General features: G+C 37.4%; 2 protein-coding genes across 2 annotated transcripts; one reads left to right on the forward strand and one right to left on the reverse strand.

Annotated features, from left to right (window-relative positions):
- Positions 1-1,278: 1,278 nt before the first annotated feature.
- ube2l3a (ubiquitin-conjugating enzyme E2L 3a) lies at positions 1,279-6,439 on the reverse strand. The gene is made up of 4 exons (XM_051908285.1): positions 6,242-6,439; positions 5,227-5,322; positions 4,881-5,067; positions 1,279-2,107 (listed from the first exon to the last, which is right to left on the reverse strand). The coding sequence occupies exons 1-4, from the start codon at positions 6,266-6,268 to the stop codon at positions 1,953-1,955; spliced, it is 465 nt and encodes a 154-aa protein (XP_051764245.1). The 5' UTR covers positions 6,269-6,439; the 3' UTR covers positions 1,279-1,952.
- Positions 6,440-8,304: 1,865 nt separating this feature from the next.
- hic2 (hypermethylated in cancer 2) lies at positions 8,305-21,764 on the forward strand. Its single transcript, XM_051908286.1, has 2 exons — positions 8,305-8,565; positions 14,997-21,764. Exon 2 carries the CDS (start codon positions 15,027-15,029, stop codon positions 16,710-16,712), a length of 1,686 nt encoding a protein of 561 aa, XP_051764246.1. The 5' UTR covers positions 8,305-8,565; positions 14,997-15,026; the 3' UTR covers positions 16,713-21,764.
- The last annotated feature ends 15 nt before the right edge of the window (positions 21,765-21,779 follow it).

Raw genomic sequence — 21,779 nt, forward strand, 5'->3', positions numbered from 1 at the left:
TATTTATGTTAGCACAGTGTTTGTCCAAACAATCTTTCAACATTTGTAAAGTGCTGAAAGGTCCATTTGACAGCACCCTCTTTACACAATGGTTTGAACTGTAATTAATTGAACGCCAGACTGGCCTCCCATCGTTAGACTAATCCAGTGGGGCTAATTTCTCCATTTAGAGCTGCTTAGTGACGTACCTAATAATGCTAATCTTGGTTCTATACTTAAGAGAAAAGCGGGTTAGGGCTGGGGGTAAATATGTGTCTGTGCTTCAACAAAATGGGTTCACTATGTTGTCTGTAGAGGCCACCGAAAAAATACAGAGGGGTATTTTTAGACGTCCATGCAATCAAACCCCATATGTAGCCAATGATGATAGTAATACATCATTTTCCATCACTGTATTTTAGAATAACCACCACTTACTTTTTGAGCAGGAGAATGTTAAACCATGTAACACTTAATATGGGAAAATTCAGCCAATTTATAGGTTAAATGATATAATGAACCTTATTATATACATATGCCCTGAAAAAAATTTAAAGAATACTGTGTGTGACGCTGTAGGTATGACTACCATTATTGAGAATGTATGGTGTCATGTTTTTAGACTTCTTTTTCGATTAAAGCAAAGGCAAATTACCAGTAATTTTGTAGTTGCAGTCCGCAATAACCGTATTAGTACTATGGTATTTTGGCGGCAACGTGGTAGCTTGTTCTAATGGGAACACAAGTAAACTTCTTGTTCTATAGTCTATGAAAAGAAATATATTATAATGGAAATTGAACAAATTGACCCATTTACCTTGAAATCCTTAATCCCTAATTTCTTCAGTGATTTGGCGGTTAATTTCAGCGAGCACGTCTTCCTAGATCAAACGTATCAAATGGTGCCCCCTAATGGTCATGATGATGAAGCGCTTCATCGTTAGATATACAAGAGGTTTTGAATTTTGCATCAACTTGTACGGGTAATTTTTTTTTTTTTTTTTTTAGAAATAAACACTCTACAGTCATTTTCAAATTAATGGCATACACGAAAAAATGCTTCCTTAAACCTTTACAAAATAGTATTCGTTGCTTACAAAAAATTACTAATAAGTACAATGTTAACCTTTGCCTAATTTTCTGCCAGTTAACTAGTTAAAAGAGGTATTATATTCCTAATATTTCTTCACAAGTAGTTAAAAAAGGAAGCATCATACTTGTTTAGTTTCAGACATTTTAAAAGACAATCTCACTTTAAATGTCCCAGAAAGGTCTAGAGATATGACATTCAGTCAGACACAAAGTAATTTTTGCTTTACTTTTTATGACATCATAAACATTATATTGATGACAGTGACTAGTTTGTGATTCAATGAGTTACAAACTGAGATTATGACGAACATGAAATCTTATTCCACAGAAAACAGTGCAACCTAAGAAAAAATAAAAAAAAATTACAGAGATGAGAGAGAAATATAAAAGAAACATTTGCCACACACCGTTGACGTATTATGTGTTTCCATTCAATGAACTACTGGATTTGTTTTCCTCAATGTCATAAATGTGAAAGTGAAAGACTTAACATTATACTCTGGTTCACCGTAGTATTCTGCTATGAAAACGGTCAAGATTTATCACACAGCAGATTACATGACCTGAACACATCTCTGTGCAATTTAAGAACAAATTTAAAAGGAACAACCTTTTGCCCCCGTCCTTCCCCACCCCCAAATCTCACCACTTTTATCAAGTTCTCATTTGCATGTTCCCCTGATCACAATTTCAACAAACTTCGACACCCAGAGGCTGAGAAGTCACGGGTTTTTCTGCCGAAGGTGAAATGCGGCTGGGATGCTGGACGCTGGATCCACGGGTGACCGAAAGTGAGGGCGGACTGGCGGGGACTCGGATTGGGGGAAACGGTTTTGGAGGAGTGGGCAAAGCAGAAACATGGGAAACGCGCCCATGCGATATCAGTCCACTGGCCGCTTCTCACCGTGTTTCTTTGTAAACTCTTCTGCATTCTTAAAGAATTTTTTACGGTCTTTTGAATATTCCTCTGCAAGGTCGGCCCTCAGCGGGTGTTCTGGTTGGGGGTCGTTGACAAGGGCGATGAGAGACTGGATTACTGGTTAAAGAGAGCAAAAAATATATATATTTAAAGGGCAGGTTAGTTCACCCAAAAATGAAAATTCTGTCATTAATTATTTACCCACTTCAAACCTGTATGACTGTCATTCATCTTCAGAACACAAATTAAGATTTTTTTAATGAAATCTGAGAGTTTTCTGTTCCTCCATTGACAGTCTACGCAACTACCACTTTTAAGCCCCATAAAGGTAGTGAAGTCATCATTAAAGTAATCCACGTGACTCCAGTGGTTTAACATCAATTTTATGAAGTGACGTGAGTAGGGCTAGGTATCAAGTTCGATACTTTTTAGGCACCGACCGAATTGCCTCAATACCACTGAGGATCAAAAAACGTCTTGTTGTTAGGTACCAAATTTCGATACCTAAAGGGTTAATCTCGTCAATATCAGTAAGCCAAGCATGCACAGGTCTCGAATTTCAGCACAGGATGCGGGTATTGCTTATATTTTTACTCATTCCAGCAAGTTTCGCACTTATAAATCCCGCAAACATTTATTCACTAGAGCTTGTGGGCTGAACGAGGAAATTAACCATTTTGAACGTAATTTCACAAATAGCGACAAGTGATTCTCTCTTTCAAAATGCACAAATGGCTTCACATAATCACACTGCATCTGTACAAGCGAGCAGCACGCTGCGATAGAGCACATTCTCTCGCGTTTCGGAGAGACAGTTTTCCGTGAGCTCATACCCAGAGCGCACACTCATATAAAGCCGCCTGTCAATCTGCTCATGGCTTATAAACACACAAAATTATGTCAAAATGTTCGTCTCGGTGAGTGTCCTCATTAACACAGCCTGTTATGTCTAAGTGAACAGCTGAAAAAAGAAGTCAGATCATGTGTACCACTATATTGGATCTTGCTTTGTATTTGTACTTGCTTACTTGACATTAAGTTTAAATCAAGCTTCCTTGTGTTGTGTGTAAACTCATACGTAACAACTGTAACCCCATTATAAAAACACAAATAAACTGAGTGAGCAAATAACATTAGATGAGAAAAATGACATTTAAAATATACAGTCCCCCCTCAAATTAAAAAATTCCCCAAGAGTCACCTAAGGGGGGAATTCCCACCTATTTTCCAAAATGAAATTCAGGCTCTAAGGCAGGAAAACCAACGTTTTTTTGAGGCAATGTAATCTTGTTGAAACGGATTTCATAAAATCAGTATCGAAAAATGTATCATTCAGGAACCGGTATTGAAGTCAAGGTATTGTATCGATATAGAAAATTTTGCCCTAGACTTGAGTGCTTTGTGCAAAAAAACAATTTACCACTTTATTTACAAAATATTAATCTCCCACACGTGTTCACGAGAGTACCACGACACATGTGTGGGAAGGAGACGCTTTACTGCGCTGAATAAACCGCTTTTGTGAGGAAATAGCTTATCGTTTAATGAGTCGCACTTCTCATTTATTTCTATGGTATCTGCAAACAGTGATTGACCGTCGCACAACTCTTAAAGGGTTAGTTCACCCAAAATGAAAATAATGTCATTTATTACTCACCCTCATGCCGTTCCACACCCGTAAGACCTTCGTTAATCTTCGGAACACAAATTAAGATATTTTTGTTGAAATCCGATGGCTCAGTGAGGCCTCCGTAGCCAGCAATGACATTTCCTCTCTCAAGATCCATTAATGTACTAAAAACATATTTAAATCAGTTCATATGAGTACAGTGGTTCAATATTAATATTATAAAGCGACGAGAATATTTTTGGTGCGCCAAAAAAAAACAAAATAACGACTTATTTAGTGATGGCCGATTTTAAAACACTGCTTCAGGAAGCTTCGGAGCATAATATATCAGCGTATTGAATCATGATTCGGATCGCGTGTCAAACCGCCAAACTGCTGAAATCACGTGACTTTGGCGCTCCGAAACGCTGATTCGACACGCTGATTCATTATGCTCCGAAGCTTCCTGAAGCAGTGTTTTAAAATCGGCCATCACTATATAAGTTATTTTGTTTTTTTTGGCACACCAAAAATATTCTCGTTGCTTTATAATATTAATATTGAACCACTGTACTCACATGAACTGATTTAAATATGTTTTTAGTACATTAATGGATCTTGAGAGAGGAAATGTCATTGCTCCCTATACAGGCCTCACTGAGCCATCGGATTTCAACAAAAATATCTCAATTTGCATTCCAAAGATTAATGAAGGTCTTACAGGTGTGGAACGCCATGAGGGTGAGTAATAAATGACAGAATTTTCATTTTTGGGTGAACTAACCCTTTAATGAAATTCAATGACGTCAAGGCTGTAATGTGATTGGTTATTGAGGCACATGTGATCCAAGTTAGCCGTTACGCTTTCTCCAATGGTAGAGCCACGGACCCTCGTATCTCAAAATAATAAGACCATCTGAGCAGACGCGCACGTTCACGAGAGCACCACGACACGTGCGTGTTGTGTTGACACGAGAGCGGTTGATGTTACTTTGGAGATTAATATTTTGTAAATTAAGTGGTAAGTTATTTTCGCAAACACAGCACTGACGTCGCTTCATAAAATTGAGGTTAAACCACTGGAGTCACATGGATTACTTGTTGTTGTTGATGTCTTTACTACCTTTCTAGGGCTTGAAAGTGGTAGTTGCGTAGACTGTCAATGGAGGAACAGAAAGCACTCAGATTTCTTTTTGAAATATATTGAATATTTAAATATATATGAATATTTTTGAAAGATTTTCATGAATGAAAGTCTTAAGGCTGAGTGACATGCTGTACCTTGGTCAGTTTTGGTTGCAGGTTTCCAGTTCTCAGCACTTATAACTGGCAGGCACACCTGACCTTTCTCATCGATGTTCGGGTGATAGATCTTTGTTTTAAATGTGATCTTCGGAGGTTTAAAAGGGTATTCTGCAGGGAATGTGATCTCAATCCGGAATGCACCTTTATCGTATGGAGGGTTGTCCTGAAAAACAAAACGGGGCACATGCAAAATGATTCAATACAGAGAGCTTTTCTGATTGGATACTAAAGGGAAGGTAGTGATGATAGCTTATTAATGCAATAAACACCTTTAGTGATTTTAGAGAAACACATTTGCAGTATTAAAACCAATGAGACTTACAGGAACAATGAGTCCTTGCCAGGTCAGAATGTTGGACTCGTCCACCTGAATGTTGCGGAAATTTTTCATTCCAGACTTGCGGATTTCATCAAGTTCCTGTAAAACATAGAATATGATCCAGCTGCGCTGACACTATAAAGAAACCTGACACTTCTCAAATCGCTGAGAGATTTGAGAAACCATAAAGTGAGAACGAGATACTTTCGGTTTTGCTGTGGTCATGTGCCCAATTGTAATACACACAAAATAACACATCACAACTCTATAGTTGCATTTACATTGTAAAAATTCAAGTTATTTTCATTTAAATCTTTTAAAATGGCACGGATTCAGGCAAAATACTGAGAATTGTTCTTTTTATGTCATGAACATTTAATGAGCTGCAAACCCTATGAGTTTGAAATATAATTATAATCATTAAAAACTGAAAGAGTTCATATATTTATCAAAGTGTCATCAATCTCAAGCAGATTTAGAAAATTATAAACGATTTAAACAAAGACAGCAGACATACTTCCTGTTTCTCTTTCTCATTGCATCATAAATTAAACATTAACACCGCCCTGAAAACTTCGTCTGTCATATTAAACGATTTATTTATCGTTATATTCTAATTCAGTCATAATTCGTGACTTGTTCTTATTTGATAAACTTACCGATAAGGAAGTTTCTGTCTTATCTATTAAACTAACATCATCTGTCAACGAAAACACTCTTTATTCGACGTGCAAAAGTTTATTCTGATCCACATCATAAATTAGACTCATCCAAAACACTGTTTATTCCATATGCGCTTTATTTGACTGTTTATTTTAATTTTAAGTGTATATTCGAACTACAGCTAAGCTCGTTAGCTTCTTCCTCATCATCCTCATCACATTTCACACCAGAGTGCTCTAAAGTTTCAGCTTTCCGACGAACAGCGATTCAAGTTCGCGATATTTCTGTTTACGTAGGTAAAACGAGTAAAATCTGTATTTAGTACGCATAAAAGTAGATTTTTCAGAATATTTACCTTATGCAGTCGCCTGCTCGCCGCCATCTTGGATTTCCTTGTACCCACAATGCAAAGCGCGTTGAATTCGCTTCAGTCAGTTCAAAGAAATTATTAAAAGATTTAATTTAATCAATATATGTTGCAAATGACTTAGAGGGTTCTTTTTCAGCTGCTTTAAGGATTAAAACAAATAATGCTTGAGGCAACTTTAAGAAATCTACATTTGAATAAATTAATAAACGTTATCAGCAATATTTGCTGTTAATTCCTCAAGTTGGTTACAATTTAATTCGTTTTATAAACATGTTAATGTTAACTTATCTGACATACACTCAGCAGTACAACTGTACAAATGATATACAAAATAAAAACAAAACTAGATGGTGACGCTATCAACGCCTAAATGAACGGTACAGCGGTCACGTGGTACAAGTAGGAGCTCTCAGAAAATTCCCAGCTTACAAGTTGTTATTACGAGCACGTGAACACTGTTTTACAAGTGCGCACCTTATGTTAACGGAATGGACAACTGTAAAAATACACATTTGTTTAGATGACAACGATTCTAAATGTTATAAATATTATTACCTCTCTATATATTCTATATAGAGAGAGATAAATATTTTTCATATTCTTACGTAGAACTACAATCTACTTTAATAGCCTATAAGAAAGCAATCCAAAACGAGTCCACTAGAGGGTGGACGAGCACTTTAGTGCTACACATTCTGACCCAAACACAAACTCCTACATGTGACAGAATAATAATCACTTAACTGTTTGGATCACATTAAGGCTGTTATTGTAGGCTACACATGTCTGTTTATTGATGTAGCCTATATGTAATGGAAAAATGTGAAAGAAGAAATAGAGAGTAACCGAAAGAGGACTTTTTGCCATCAGATAGCCTTGTAGTTGTACATATTTCCTTCTCTTTACCTCTATACTTCCCATTTCTATAGTACTTTCTATAGCTCAACATTTTTTAACCTAGTTCCACTTCTACTGCTGTAACACCAGAGAACGTAACGTATAGACAACGTACATTGCTTTACAAAAACCTGTTGTTCTTGTTGGTCTCTCGGAGCAGCAGAATTACGCAACAAACAAAAATATGGTATGGCCTCAATTAAAGTTAGTTTTGATTTAAAAAATATTCAAGCATAAACATGGACAAAGAACATGATGAATAAAACAATTATTTGAGTTATTTATTCAAATAGGCATATTTTTAATTTAAGATATTTTAATTAAGATATTTTCTAAAATGTATTGTAGGCAAGGTGCACTTAATATATCACAATATAGGCCTAATATATTTACATATGAAGTAATGAACACACTTGAATATCACTTTTTAATTTTGCAATTATATGACAATAGTTTATTACATCCTAATATAACTTAAAATCAGTCTTTAATGCATGACTATACACTGTAAAAAATATATTTTTATGATTTGTTATCACAACATTTTTTCTTTTGTCAAATCAACTTAGATAATTAATGTGGTTCAGATAACAATATTTTGAGTTTCTGTTGATTAAATCAATCGTCTTCATTGTATTAACTCAAATATTTAATTTCAGTGAACTCAACAATTTTATGGCAACTTACTTTTTTAAGTTAAACCAACAATTTTTTACAGTGATAAAACAATAGTGGATTTAACATTAAATGTGGTCAGTTCAAGAATAAATTATGCAATTTTTATATTGTTTATTTGAAAGAATTTAAAAGTGCAGTTTCATGTCTATCCTTGTAACTGCTCAAGATATGGGATTTAGAAATTAATAACATTTAGAGTAACTTACAGAACAACAGACATGAATTGCATGTTTTTCCTTACAATAACCCATGAAGATTAATACCTGACAAATCATATTATAATGTCTCTAAACCACCTTTTAAATGATATTCAGTTCACTTAGTCCTGCAGTGTAACAAATGAATTTGTCAAAGTACAAATATTCCATGTAGTAAATTATTATAGTAAAATTAGAAACGATAGCGCCCTGCACAGCAGCCCTACAACATGAAGATGCGCGTGCCAGAGTCACGCAGGAGCATTTGGATTGCAAATCTGGCAGCAGCAGTGGCAGGTCATGGCACGTTACACCATTTCAGCAGCCTTGGGCTGTTTAGGCAAATGAGAGTGTGTGGCTGGCAGAGGCAGGGCATTTACCCTCTCTCTCCCCCTCTCTTTACTGCCTCTTATTCAAATTTGGGTCAGGGGTGAGGATTTCTCACGTCACACAAGCTTGCAGGCAAGATGGCGCTCGGAAAGCTGTGAGATGTGAAAACAGAATGACTGTTTGAAGAGCTTCTGTCGATGCTTTAAGGTAAAGATACTTTATTATTACATACGCGTTTGGTTTGTTGTTGTGAGGGAAACATAAGTGCGATTTAACGGGGGGTTTTGATGGGTTTCTTGTTTTGTTTTTATTTTTTAAAGAAACACTGATTCCTCCAGCATACTGCTCTTATCGCGTGCCCACTGGGCTTTTAATGCACACACCGCGCGAGCGTAGCCTGGCAGAGGCAGATATGTGTGTTTTATCCAAAAGCCTTATACCTGTTTCAGTGTTGCTCAAGCTATAACCAAAGGGAAATTCTTTAAGACATGATTTAGGTGTATACTGCATCTTTATACTTTAGTAAAATTGATCAGTCTTCACCTTGATGGCAAAACCCGATCAGTGGCCCTTTATGTGGACAGCATTCCTGTTTCACCCCTCCCTCAGTGTGTTTTACCTTTTAACATGTATAATGGAATATTTGTGCATTGTTAATGCATGCATTAAACATTGCATTTAACATTTATAATGCTCTTATCATGTAATATGTGTGCATTTAGATGTCAGAATGAATATTTTGTTATCCATGTTTGTTTCACTAAATGCATGAATGCAATTTATTAGTGGACAAAATGAGTGGCGAGTCTTGTCTGCTGTGTCTGTGTACTTGTACATTCGGATCATCATGTGTATAATGATGATGAAGCAAGGCTGGTGGAGTAATTGAGTTGGTTCCTTTTGCAGTAATGATCCATGTGAGACATATAAGCCACTTTTTACCCAGCATAGTGGTTTTATGTATATTTTAAGTGTTGTGACAGGTCACCATTGCCCCTGTCACTGTAGTTTTGGTTTCTTACCGCATTCAATAAGATATTCCAATGAAGATTTTTAGGTTGTTGTTGTTTGTATCTTGACATACATGTATGTAGATCTCTCTTTATGAGGGAAATCTATGTTAGGTGCTTTGTTATTGCATTTGTTTTGCATTGTGAAGTGCATCTGAGGATCTAAAGTGCTTTTGTGGTGGTTATTTCAATGATGCATGAATGTTATATTAAATTATTTTACTTCTATATCTTGAGGAGTGCTTGAAGGACCCTTTTAATCTCATCCATTTTAATGGGCTGGGGGAGGGGGCTTGTTTTACAGTGGTTGGTGGGTTTAGATCAGTGCCACACCATTAAAGCAACTCCCTTTCTTGGTGACAGTTTGCTTGAATGAGACGTATAAGAACTTTTAACCAAAGATATTGTGATTTTTGTGTAAAATGGGCACATAAAACTTGTCCCTGATATGCCTCTTGTCCATGCTGTCGTGACGAATGTTTTCAAGATAAGCAAGCCTGCTTTGCTTTCCTTTGGGAATGAGGAGCTGATGTTTAGGTCCATGGTCCAGTGAGGCTTATCTTCAAATTGTGGAGGTTGCGTCCAAACACTTCTCTGCGAGCTCAAACTGGCCCTGTCTGTCATAATTGTTTTGCTGTCCTCTACAAAGGTCAGAGAAAACGAGAATAAAAGATGTGTTTAACAGATGTAGTGGCATTCATGTTAAGATCTAATCAATACTCTTATGAAAGGCAGCCCTCGGTTTCTGCTTTGAATAATGCAGATGATCAGATCTATTGAGTGAATGGGGCGGGGATGGCGCTTGAAGACAGTTTATTTAGAGCCATTATCATTGAGAAGATTATGAATTGTGTTGTGAGTTTGCCTTTTCACACCCAGTTTTGTTTGTTTCCGTATTGGTTTGGCTTTCAAAGGAGCACTTTTCCTCCAATTCTTCATGAAATTTACAATGTTTTTGACAGCTTTATCTCTTCATCTAGTCATACCACCTGTACTAGTCTTGTCTGGTTGGGTAATAATGATGAAGTATGTTTGACTTGTTGTTCTTCAAATTTCCCTCCTGGTTTTTAACAGGAAAATGGCAGTAAACCTTGTTTGTTGGTTGACTGAAATTCAACTCGAGTCCATTTAGATTCTTCACCAGAATATAGGTTAATAGCCCCTATTTAATTGTTTAAACCTTTTAGACCAGTTTAGATGTTCATGCGTATATATGTCTGAAAGCATGCATTGTGCGTATGTTGCTTTAAGGCATCACCCATGTCTGAAATCTTGCCTAACATGCTTGGCATGTTTATTGACTATCCTTTTAACCTGAAACCTTTTAACCACTTCTTGGGCAAAACAGACATGATTGTGTAGAGATGTTGACGAATATGAATGTGATATATCTATTGAGGGTTATTCCAGGGTTGCCCAATCTGGTTGAGTGGTTGGTTTTCCCCTATGTTCCCTAATTCTTGGTTTCAATCACACACTCAAAAAAAATGATTTTTTTTTATGCTGTTCACTTTATTTAAACAACTTATTTTGATTCAACACCATTGTATTAGGTTTCTGGTTCAAATTTAATTGCTTCGTTAAATTGACTTGAAACGATTACTTTTTGACTTAACTTGATGTTTTCATATTAAAATAGCATGTTTCAATCAAGTAAACTCAACCAGGACTCAATCAAACAGGACTTTCACTTCCAATCATGCTTTGCAAAGGGGCTGATCTGGGAGAGTAAATGTTGAAATAAAGTGTTATTTTAAGCAGTTTTTAGCAACATGAGAAAATGGAGGGACTTTTTAATGTTTACTGTTCTATTATGTTGGTATTTAGAAGTTTCTGTTATGTTAATAGTTTAGGGGTTACCATTGTGGTGAAGTGTAGAACATGTGCTTGGGTTGAGGACCTGCTAACAACAATTAAAGTTGTTTTAATAATAAAAACAACTATTTTGGGCATGCCATAGGTGGAATAAAACCATCTTCTGGCTAACATCTAACAAGAGTCTTTACAGAGTAAAGATTTTGTATAAATTGTTCTTGAACGCATCCACTAAATAAACTATTCAATTAAACTGGATTATTTGTTTTAATTTTAGGATAATTAAACTTAATGGTTTTGGACAAAATTAAGAATGTTAACCTGATTCAGCTAAATGCCATTGAGTTAACCTTATGTAATAAATGTAAGTTAACTGAAATAAATAATGTTAATTAAATGCAACATAACCAAATTACGTGGAACCTGTTGACATAAAAAAATTAAGTAAATCCAACGTATCATTTTTTTTTGAGTGCAGATAAATAGCTGCTCATATATGTTACATTGAGGATTTAATGTGTTGTGATCTTCTGTTTGGTTTTCAGTGATTTGGTTTTAAGTGTGAAATGCACAGAAGTTTTGTATAGAGTGCATTTGAAACGGGTATGTGAGAATGTGTTTGTTTGCTGTCCTCTGACAATTTTAGTCAGTAGTGAGTTTAGCCCAGTCCACAATGACATGCACGTGAACCCTGATGCACTTTTGGTTTATCCACAAAATACAGCAACGCATGCCAAAAAAATGCAAGAAATGTTCTGCAGTTCTCCAACAGTATGGCATTACTCAAAATGATCAGTAGTGTAATCACAGTGCAAGTTGACTTTTTGTAAGAATTGATTTAATACATGATTCTGGTCTTATTGTGCATGATTCATTGCTGCATGTTATTCCAAATAAAAATCTTACTTAATTTCACTATACTTCTTAAGCAACTTTGAAGCAATTTTGTTGAATAATATCCATTATTAATTGTCAGATTACAGACTTAAAATTAGTTAAATACATTAAAATAGAGCCAGCAGCTTGTTTGTCGTCATCATTAAGAAGGTTTTATGCATGTTTTTTTGTTGGAAATAAAAGGCCAATACTCTTTTGTAGCTCAAATAGGGCGTAACATTGAATGAAATGCACACAGGCAGTGGACGAACGCCTTAAATTCTTCAGATAAGTGATATTGTGTTATCTCTTAGTTGAGGTCGTTCATCAGATTATTTGGATCAGGTTTGCTTGGCTTCTAGGTTGGCCCGGGTCTCTCGAGCCTGGTGGTTGGTTACAGTAAGCACTTATTGAAGTGTCTCTTATCAAGTTAACCCAGCTGATGTTATTAAAACCAAACTTGCATCAATGTTCTTGGAGATTTTACTGTTCTAGAGATTTTAGTCACCTTGAATCTTCACTGAAACTTTTTGCCACTTTAAAAATGTATTATGTTTATAGTTGTTTTTTGTTCTTAAAAATTTGCTGTAGGGTAGATATTATGTCTGGATGCATCTCATGAATAATGTTTTGTTTTGCCAATGCCCTCTTTCATAAGAGCAAAAGTGCTCTCTGTGTTTTTATGGCATTAAGACAATAAAATCGGGGCCCCAGGGGTCCGTGCCACCGGATAAGCTTGTTTATGAGGTTGAGCGCAGTCCTTGCCAGACTTGTTTACCCGTGTTGTTACTGGCCCCTTTTGCACTTTGACTTTTTTTCAGGCAGCAATCTATCTGATTAGAGTAGTTGTTTCATCTCTGGGATGGGACTGCTGGTTTTTGAGGAGAGGTCGGAATGTCGGCAAAGCAATTGAAAGACCGGCAGCATCTTATCAAGACTTGTGTGCAACTTCTAGATAAATGTATTTCTCAAATGTCTGTTTTCTTTTGTGTTTTGGGTAATATCAAAGTTTGCCCTTACTGTTGTGGTTTATTGTTATCTAGGCAGTTCTTTAACTGTACCACTGTACTTGAGGCCTATAAATAACATGAGATGGTATTGATATCTGCAAATATGATAGTTTTAGGGCTGGGCATACTGGTTTTTATTGTGACAAGTAAATTGAGATATTAGAGAAGCCATTCAGGGTTCAGAATTTGTTCAGATTGTAAACATAAAATATATTAAAATGATCAGCCTGTTTTTCCTTTATAATGCAGTGAAAAATGGCTAAATATTAAACAATTTGTCCTTTATTTTTTGTTCATTATTTATTATTATTTGATAATTCATATTTAATTTTGTAATTTAAAGCTGTTGCATTGCATTTTTGCCCTTTTTAATGTACTACATTGATACATTGGTGGGAATTAAATATCCAGTGAAATTCACTCCATATATATTTTATCAAACTTTCCTGAGTAATCATTAGTCTGCTTTAAGCAGTCTTGAACTCTGCTGACTGAAATTCTGCTGACTGACTGGTTTCCTGTCTCCATTATTGGTTTTGGCTTGGTTGTACATTGCCATCATGAATTAGCTATAAATAGTTAATCTGTGTTAGACTGACTTCACTGGAACAACTGATAAATATTCAGCATGGTTTATAAACATATGTTTCCCCCCAATTTTGTGGGTTTCAGAAGTAGTTATTTTTAGGCTTTCATTTAAATCGGTATTATAATGGATTTTATTGACTCAAATATGCAAGGATAAGCTTTTACAATAATCCAGTACAAAAAGAAAAAAAGTTTTCAATTGGGTGTTCCTCAGGGACGGGTACTCCAGCCTTGCAAATTTTGGTAGTTAATTGTTCATAAACAAGGCATTGAATAATCACAGTGTTGTGAAATGTGAAAATGTGTTTGGGCATTGTGCAAAGATAATTCCGTTTTTTCTTCTCCCATTGACACACCAGTCTCGGTTGGTCTGAGTGCCAGAAACCTTCCTTGCTGCATTACAAAGATTCTGCTGCAAGCCGGGGCCTGTTCATCCTGTGGAAAGGGTGCTGGTTTACCTGTTTCCCACCACACCCTTGGTGATATCCCAGCTCAGGTTTCAAGCTGTCTGTCACACAGGCCCATCGCTGACGTCCACTAGCCTTTTTCACCCAACCCCCATATCACAACAAAGGGACTGACCCTGGAGGCTGGCATTAATGACTGCTGGCAGGGACGTTAAGCCATAGTGGACGCCCTCAGAAGAAAAGAAATTGTGTTACTGTTCAGGCCTTTTATCCCTTCTCTGCTTCTAGCTGAAAGTTGAGAATTTGTACACACTTAAAGAGTAAGATGCCAGCTTATGCATACTATATGCTTTGTCCACAAGCATGCTTTGATGGCAGATACCATAGGTGCTGTGGTCTGGATTTATGCTTAATAGTTTGAATTAGCTTAGAATTTCTAGAGTTTATGACCCTGTTCTGTATTATCTGATGATGTGGATTGGATTGGTCGCAAGAGTTTTGTGGCTTTTATTAAATGTTTGTTTGCTTCAAGTTTATCTGTATGCTAGTGTTCCGAAATATTGACAGTTTACTTTTAGCAGCTATACACATTTAATATTTACTATTATTCTTTGTTAGTAGAGTTAACCAAAATTAGTTGTGACTTATGTTGCACTGCACAGGATTTTGTCCAGTCAGATGTATTCTAGAATGAGAATACCTCTCCCCTGCGACTGATCAGCAAGCTGTGACTTAACTATTGGCTGTTTAAAAATAAGGGACGAGTGCTTCAATATACCACACCCAATTGTGAATATGTCAACATGGGTCAGAAAACCAGCAAAGTGTCAGAGAAACAAACATGTTTTTGCTACAAGTGTTTGCTATAGAACTGAATGTTTTTTTTCCCCTTGACAATGACTAACTTTTTTTTTTTTTTTTTTTTTTTTTAGGTTTCATAGGTGAAGAAAAAGAAGTTGGAAATGGAATTGCCAAATCATGCCAAACAATTGCTGCTGCAGCTAAACCAACAAAGAGCCAAAGGTTATCTGTGTGATGTGATCATAGTAGTAGAAAATGCCCTTTTTCGGGCACACAAGAACATCCTGGCAGCCAGCAGTATCTATTTCAAATCCCTTATCCTTCATGACAACTTGATTAACCTCGATACGGACATGGTCAACCCGTCGGTTTTCCGGCAGGTTCTAGACTTCATTTACACTGGCAAGCTTTTGTCGTCTGATCAGTTCAGTGACCACAATTTCAATGCCCTTCTAACGGCAGCAAGCTACCTCCAACTTCACGACTTGGCTGCTCTCTGCAGGAAGAAGCTCAAGCGTAATGGGAGATCCCTTCTTAATAAACCCACCACCCCTACCAATGGAAGAACTTCTAGGAACCAAAGGCTGTCCTCTACACCTGTAACTCCAAACCAAATGTCAGGGTTAAAAGACAGTGAGAAGACAAAGAGGCATGAGGAACTACTCAAAGATGACTTGTCTGAGGACGAGATGTTTGCGAGAAACGCCCACTGTGCCACCTCGGTGAATTCGCTCAGTCCCTCAACGAGTAAAAACGGAAGCAACGGCAGTTGTGGCATGCAAGAACTTGGCCTAGACCTTTCCAAGAAAAGCCCCTCAGGGAGCACAGCCACTGAAGAAGTCAGTCCCAGCAGCATCCCACAAGAATCACCTCAGTCTGCCTCAGAATCCACAGCCAACAGTGCCTCATTTGATGAGAACACCAACACGCCAAACCTCACCGCTGGAGAGCCCATGGAGCTGGGTGGAGGAGAATGCGATGAGAGCCAACCACCTCCAGAAGTTGACCAGCATAAAAGCTCCCGGCAGGTTGCCCGGCAGAGGCGGCAAACCAAGAGTGAAGGCAAAAAGGTCGAAGATGCGGAACGTGGAAGTTTACCCAACGGAGTCGCCAAAAGATTGAACGTGGCTGGGGAGAGGCTCCCTGGTGGAGGAAAAGGCAACTCCGAAGTATCCTACCAGTGTAAAGATGAAGAGGAAGGTTTAGAGAATGGACAGGAGCAAAGTGAAGAGAGCGGACAGAGCGAGAGCGAAGGTGGGCGGAATAGCACCAATTACGTCTACCGCCAAGAAGGCTTTGAGCCTGCACTTGGTGACAACCTTTATGTTTGCATTCCCTGTGGTAAAGGCTTCCCGAGCTCTGAGGAGCTGAACGCCCATGTGGAGACCCATACAGAGGAAGAATTGTACATCAAAGAGGAGGATGATGATTCTTATCCAAAGGAAGATGAAGTAGAAGCAGAAGACTTGTCTTCGCAAATAACCCATGTCCACGGCCCCGAGTCGCGTCGCTTCAGCTGCTCGGTCTGCAACAAGACCTACAAAGATCCGGCCACTCTTCGTCAACACGAGAAGACCCACTGGCTCACCCGTCCCTTCCCCTGCAACATCTGCGGCAAGATGTTCACCCAACGCGGCACCATGACGCGCCACATGCGTAGCCACCTGGGGCTGAAGCCCTTTGCCTGCGAGGAGTGCGGCATGCGCTTTACCCGCCAGTACCGGCTCACGGAGCACATGCGGGTTCACTCAGGTGAGAAGCCGTACGAATGTCAGCTATGTGGAGGCAAATTTACCCAGCAGCGTAACCTCATTAGCCACCTACGAATGCATACCTCCCCATCATAAGCCAAAGACACCTTGAACAGGAGACCCTCAGCAAAAAGAGTTAATGCACACCTCTTCCTTTTGAAGTACACTGCAAGGAGCCGATAACCCAAAGCGGGATTCTCTTCTGCTATAAATTACAGGAGGAGCCTTTCAAACAATGAGCCCCAACAATGGAAAGAATAAACCAATTGGTATGAGTTTATGGGCTTATGCTTTTTTTTTTTTTTTTTTCTTTTTGAATATTGCTGTGAATGTAAAAAAATGGGTACTAATGTTGTTGTATGATTTCTTGGGATATTGTGACCACTCTCAACCACTGCAATCCATGCTTTGGTTTTACGATTATCTTGAGTCCATGTGGTCTGTCTGATATTCCTTCTTTCCATTCTTGGTCCTTGATAAAAGTATCACTCTCGAGAGTTCTGGTGGTATAGTCTATGTAAAACTCTCAGCAAGGTTTGGGCTTGTAATGACCAAGTTATTCTATATACAAAGGTTAAATTCTTTGAAGGGTCTCAAAGATAGTGTTGTCAGACATGCAAGATGGCTTGTCTGTCATCATTTATGTGGTGTTTCATAAAAGCTTTGTGCATCCAACCAAACATTTCCCAGTATACCTACTCTGCACATCACATCCATTGGCTTTATTCTAGGTGTAGCTGGAAAACAGGGTCTTTGATAAGTTTTATACTGTGGTTGATTCGGTTATCAGATTTAGCACGGAAATACCCTAATGTACCCTGCTCCTACATCTGGATGCAAGCCAATGGCAAAGTGGTGACGAGAGGCCATGGGTGTCCTTTGTCGTTTACTCGTATAGTATATAGGGGGTTTACTCTCAAAGAAAAGCCAAACTTAAAGGTACTTGTTTTTAGATTTCTTTAGATAACTTATTGATATGCTTCTGTGAATGTTTTAACTGGAAATTCTTTCCTTTATTTCTTTTGGGATCAGAGAGGGTTGGGTTGGTTTGGGTGATGGGTTGGGCAGGGTTCATTTTATTGATGTTGAACTTCTGTCGGTACTGTTTTTCACTTTTTTTTGATTTACGTTTTTTTCCCTTCACTGAACAAGGCAAGTCCATATGGACTTGTCTCATTGCTACCTCTTAATTAAGAACAATACATTCATTGGAACTATGGAGGTCTCTGAATATAGATGTATAAAGTTTGCTGAGGCTTTCAAAGTAGTTGTCACCTGCCCATCAACAAAGGTTTTAAGTTTTAAAAGCATTATTGTAGAGAATAGCTTCTTTGGGCGCATGTATTTAAGGTATTGAGAGTTTTATGTCAGAGAAATCCAAAGATAAATTTAATATTGGGGGAGAATGGCTTACCAACAAATGTTTCCTGTAGAATATCCCTACCAAAGGTTTTAGATTGCATTGCAAGAGGTAAGGATGTACTTTTGTCTTTTAGTTCTTGATGAAGAGCAATGTAGAGGGATGTTAGTTTGTACTTGACATTTTACTAAAAACCAATGAACTTCTGTCTTCTGGTGGATGGTGGGCCACTTTGCTTTCCGTTTTTTGAAGTTTACAGTTAGTTTCTCAAGAGTGTCTTTTGGTTTCTTACTTTGTCTGCAGAGAGACTTTGAAGAACTTCAGAAGGACTAATTTGTTTTAGTTCAGAGCAAGAAAAAACTGTAAGAGAGCATTACGAGTGTTGTAGGTTTTTGTGTTACATGTCGACCATACTTGGAAAGCTTACTGAATGAGGAGGAATTGATGCACTGGATTGCTTATTAGCCATCAGCCCCAAATAAAACCTTGTTCCAAAACGATGCTAAGTTATGTGGCGTCGCTTAAAAAACCATCATCATTTATTCATTCGAGGTATAGGTATTATGTAAAGTGTGCATGTTGAAAATTTATGGTTATTCCAAATGCTGGTAATTGTGTCGGGTGAATGTTACATGGTCAGTGTTGGTGCAAACGCTGATGGATGTATTTATAGTTCAGTGCTGAATTCTTTGCTGCCATCATCATTTCATAACTCGGTTACAGATTAATTATTTCGCCAATCCCAGTGTATCACATTCCATGAGTAATTTTTAGCCTTCTTAATGTAAAAGTCTTAATGGCATTCCTTTTTTGGGTGGGATATTTGTTTCTGGTTCTTTCTCCAAAGTCTTGTGTTTGTGCTTGCTAATGATGAACTTTGGGGTGCAGCTATAGTCGTGTTAATGGAGCAATGTTTACAGATGTCTTTTTTTCCTGGAATCCTTTTGGTCTTTAATTTGCCTGCTCAAACTTTGGAGACGTTTATAATTTCTCTATAAACTCATTCCAACTCAATATTCATGTCTTTGCACCAAAGCTAACCCAAATAGCCAGTTACATATGAATGCAAGACAGTCACCAAAAAGTCTTATTTTCAAATTTGTGCATATCTTGGATGTTAAAATTTGTTTTGTTACAGTATAAGTGTGCTCTGGTGTTGATACACATCTCAACTCAGGGAGACTTTTTAAATATTTTTTGATGATGTTGTCAGTTGTACTGAAATGGATTCCAGGAAGAAGTTCCCACTGATATCTTGCTAATTTACAAGCACTTCATTTGAATACCATCAAAGAACCGATGTCTTGGGTGATACTAGGCTCTGTTGTCGATTCCAGCGTTTGAGACTATAGCTGAGAGAACTGGAAGAGCAGAAAAAGGATGACAAAAAGTTTCAAACTGTGACAATAATATTTCTACTTCAAAACTTCAGGGATAGTTCTGCATATTTTGAAATGCGGAGCTTTCGACTACATTTGTAAGACTGTGTCAATACTGTGTCAATTTCTGTATTTTATTGATGAAAAGCAAAACACTAGTTTCCTACGAAATAGATTTTATGAGTGTGTTCCCATTTCAAAACGCCTTCAAAAAAAAAAACAAACAAAAACAAAGCCAGAGATGTACATGGAAGAGTTTTACTTTTAAGTTCCAGAGGGTTTTTGAACAAAAAAAGAGAAAAAAAAAAAACAGAAAAAAAAAAAGCATTCTAGTAAGCGCGAACTGTATAAACTAATAAGATGAAAGCTCATACCCAAAATTTCAGACTATTTTCTAAACCAAAGCACATTTTGAATGATTGATTGACAGCTTGTCTGACATTAAATATACTTGTGTATAATATCTCATTGTTTACATAAACTCTTTACAGTCATAGACCTCAGGTGAGGGGAGGCCAGTTTGAACCTGCTTCTGTGTATGTCACCATCTTTAAACGAAAGCAAACCGAATCGTAACCGTGTGTCTTACCCTGTGAACATAGCCGCATGCTTTTGATTTCGGTCGGCTGCTACATTTGATTTGCGATTTTTGGCCCTTTAAGACGTGCCGAGACATCCCTTATGAAAATCATATTGTCGTTGACATGATTATTTTTATGAATCTGCTGCTTTTTTGTTTGTTTTTTTTTGTTTTTTGTTTTTTTAAATATGTAAATACGCATGAATAAAAGTACATACACATTTACCTCAAAGTAACTTTTTAGGACTTGCTGCATATCTATATATATATATAAATATAAATATATTTTATTTTTTAAGGGTTTTTTTTTTTTTTTCTTTTTTTTTTTTTTTTTAGTCATCTCTCTTTCTCTTTATTTTTTTTTAGTTTATTTTAGTCTATTGTTTTAAAAATGTGTTGTATGTATTCTGAGTTGCCTGTTTTTTTTCATTGTCCACAAAAGAAGCATCTTAAAAACCGACTGGCCTCTCCTCCGTCTACATTGGTGCAAACACTTACTGACAGTGTTCACTTTTTTATCAAATGTCTATTGTCAGTGATGAATGTATTTATTTGTTTGATCCTGTTTTGACTTTTTAAGAGTTTGGGTGAGACGACGTGTCTTCAGGGTCTGAGTTTATTCTGTTGTAGTAAGCTGAGAGGTAAATTAAAAAAAAAAAAGAAAAAAAAAAAGACACAAGACAGATCATTTTCCAACCTGTGAAGATGTAGACATGAGGAATGTATTTCTCCATGAAGTGTCCATCATAAAGGATGTATCCCACATCGTTTTTGTAATTTTTATCTTACTCAAAGCATGCACGTGCTCTGGATCATGTGTTTTCTGTCACGGACACTTGAAGGCTGTTTGTCGATTTTAAATGTTCTCTGTCTGTACGCCTCTGCCCACCGATACAGGAAGGGACTCTTTAGAATTGTGTCAAAGGCATTCAAGGTTGTGTTTTATGTACCGAAAGCTGCCATGTTGCTGCGTGCTGTGATTCAAGGCTGCCGGTCGATTCCGTTGTTTATTATTTACAAATGCCCAACAGAGCCAAAGGTTTTTCCTAAGAAACGCTCACATCTCTTCACTTTCTCATTAGCCAACAGAATGCAGATGCATCTTATTACTCTCAGATCACATATCTTTTTAAGCTTTATAAAATGCACTTTCTAAGTTCTCACTGAGGTCCTTTACGCAAGATCTAGGCGATTTCATCTTATCAGTTATTTACAAATCGCAAAGTTTACTTGTCTAAACAATTTATCTCACACTTTTTTGCTGCTAATGTGTAGTTTTGTCCAATTCTACATATCCCAGATAGTATTATATGTTGTTTTGTTTTGTTTTTGTCAACATAACTGGTAAGTGTTAGGCATTCGTAGGGACCTCAAGTTACCAAACCAACCCAAACAAACTAAACCAAAGCCAGATTTACAAGCATGTGCATAGCAGGTGGGCATGATTCCCATATGTTTTCACTTAAACGCCATATCACGTTTAAATGCTAGAGCGTTAGTCATCCTAGCCTGTCCGTAAGCATTCCAATAACTTTATATGCTGATTAAAATTTATTTTCAGTTCGAATGAAAGCAGGATGTCAGATTAGACAGGAATTTGGAGGGGGGGAAAAAAAGTCACCAGTAGAAGCATTAGTTTGGCGCACTTGTGAAGGAAGACAAGTTGCCCTTGACGATTATTAGTTGGAATTACTGTTGCGTGTTTTCGGTCAGCCTTGAACACGGCTCGCGGACAACACGGCGGTTTCGCCTTCCTCAGAGAGCTTGTATTCAGGTCAGAGCTACATGCAGCTCAAATTCTGTCTCATGTGAATAAAACAGTGTACAGAGCTCATCTCACGTTC

The sequence above is a fragment of the Ctenopharyngodon idella genome, chromosome 10, assembly GCF_019924925.1.
Source record: "Ctenopharyngodon idella isolate HZGC_01 chromosome 10, HZGC01, whole genome shotgun sequence".
Taxonomy (NCBI): domain Eukaryota; kingdom Metazoa; phylum Chordata; class Actinopteri; order Cypriniformes; family Xenocyprididae; genus Ctenopharyngodon; species Ctenopharyngodon idella.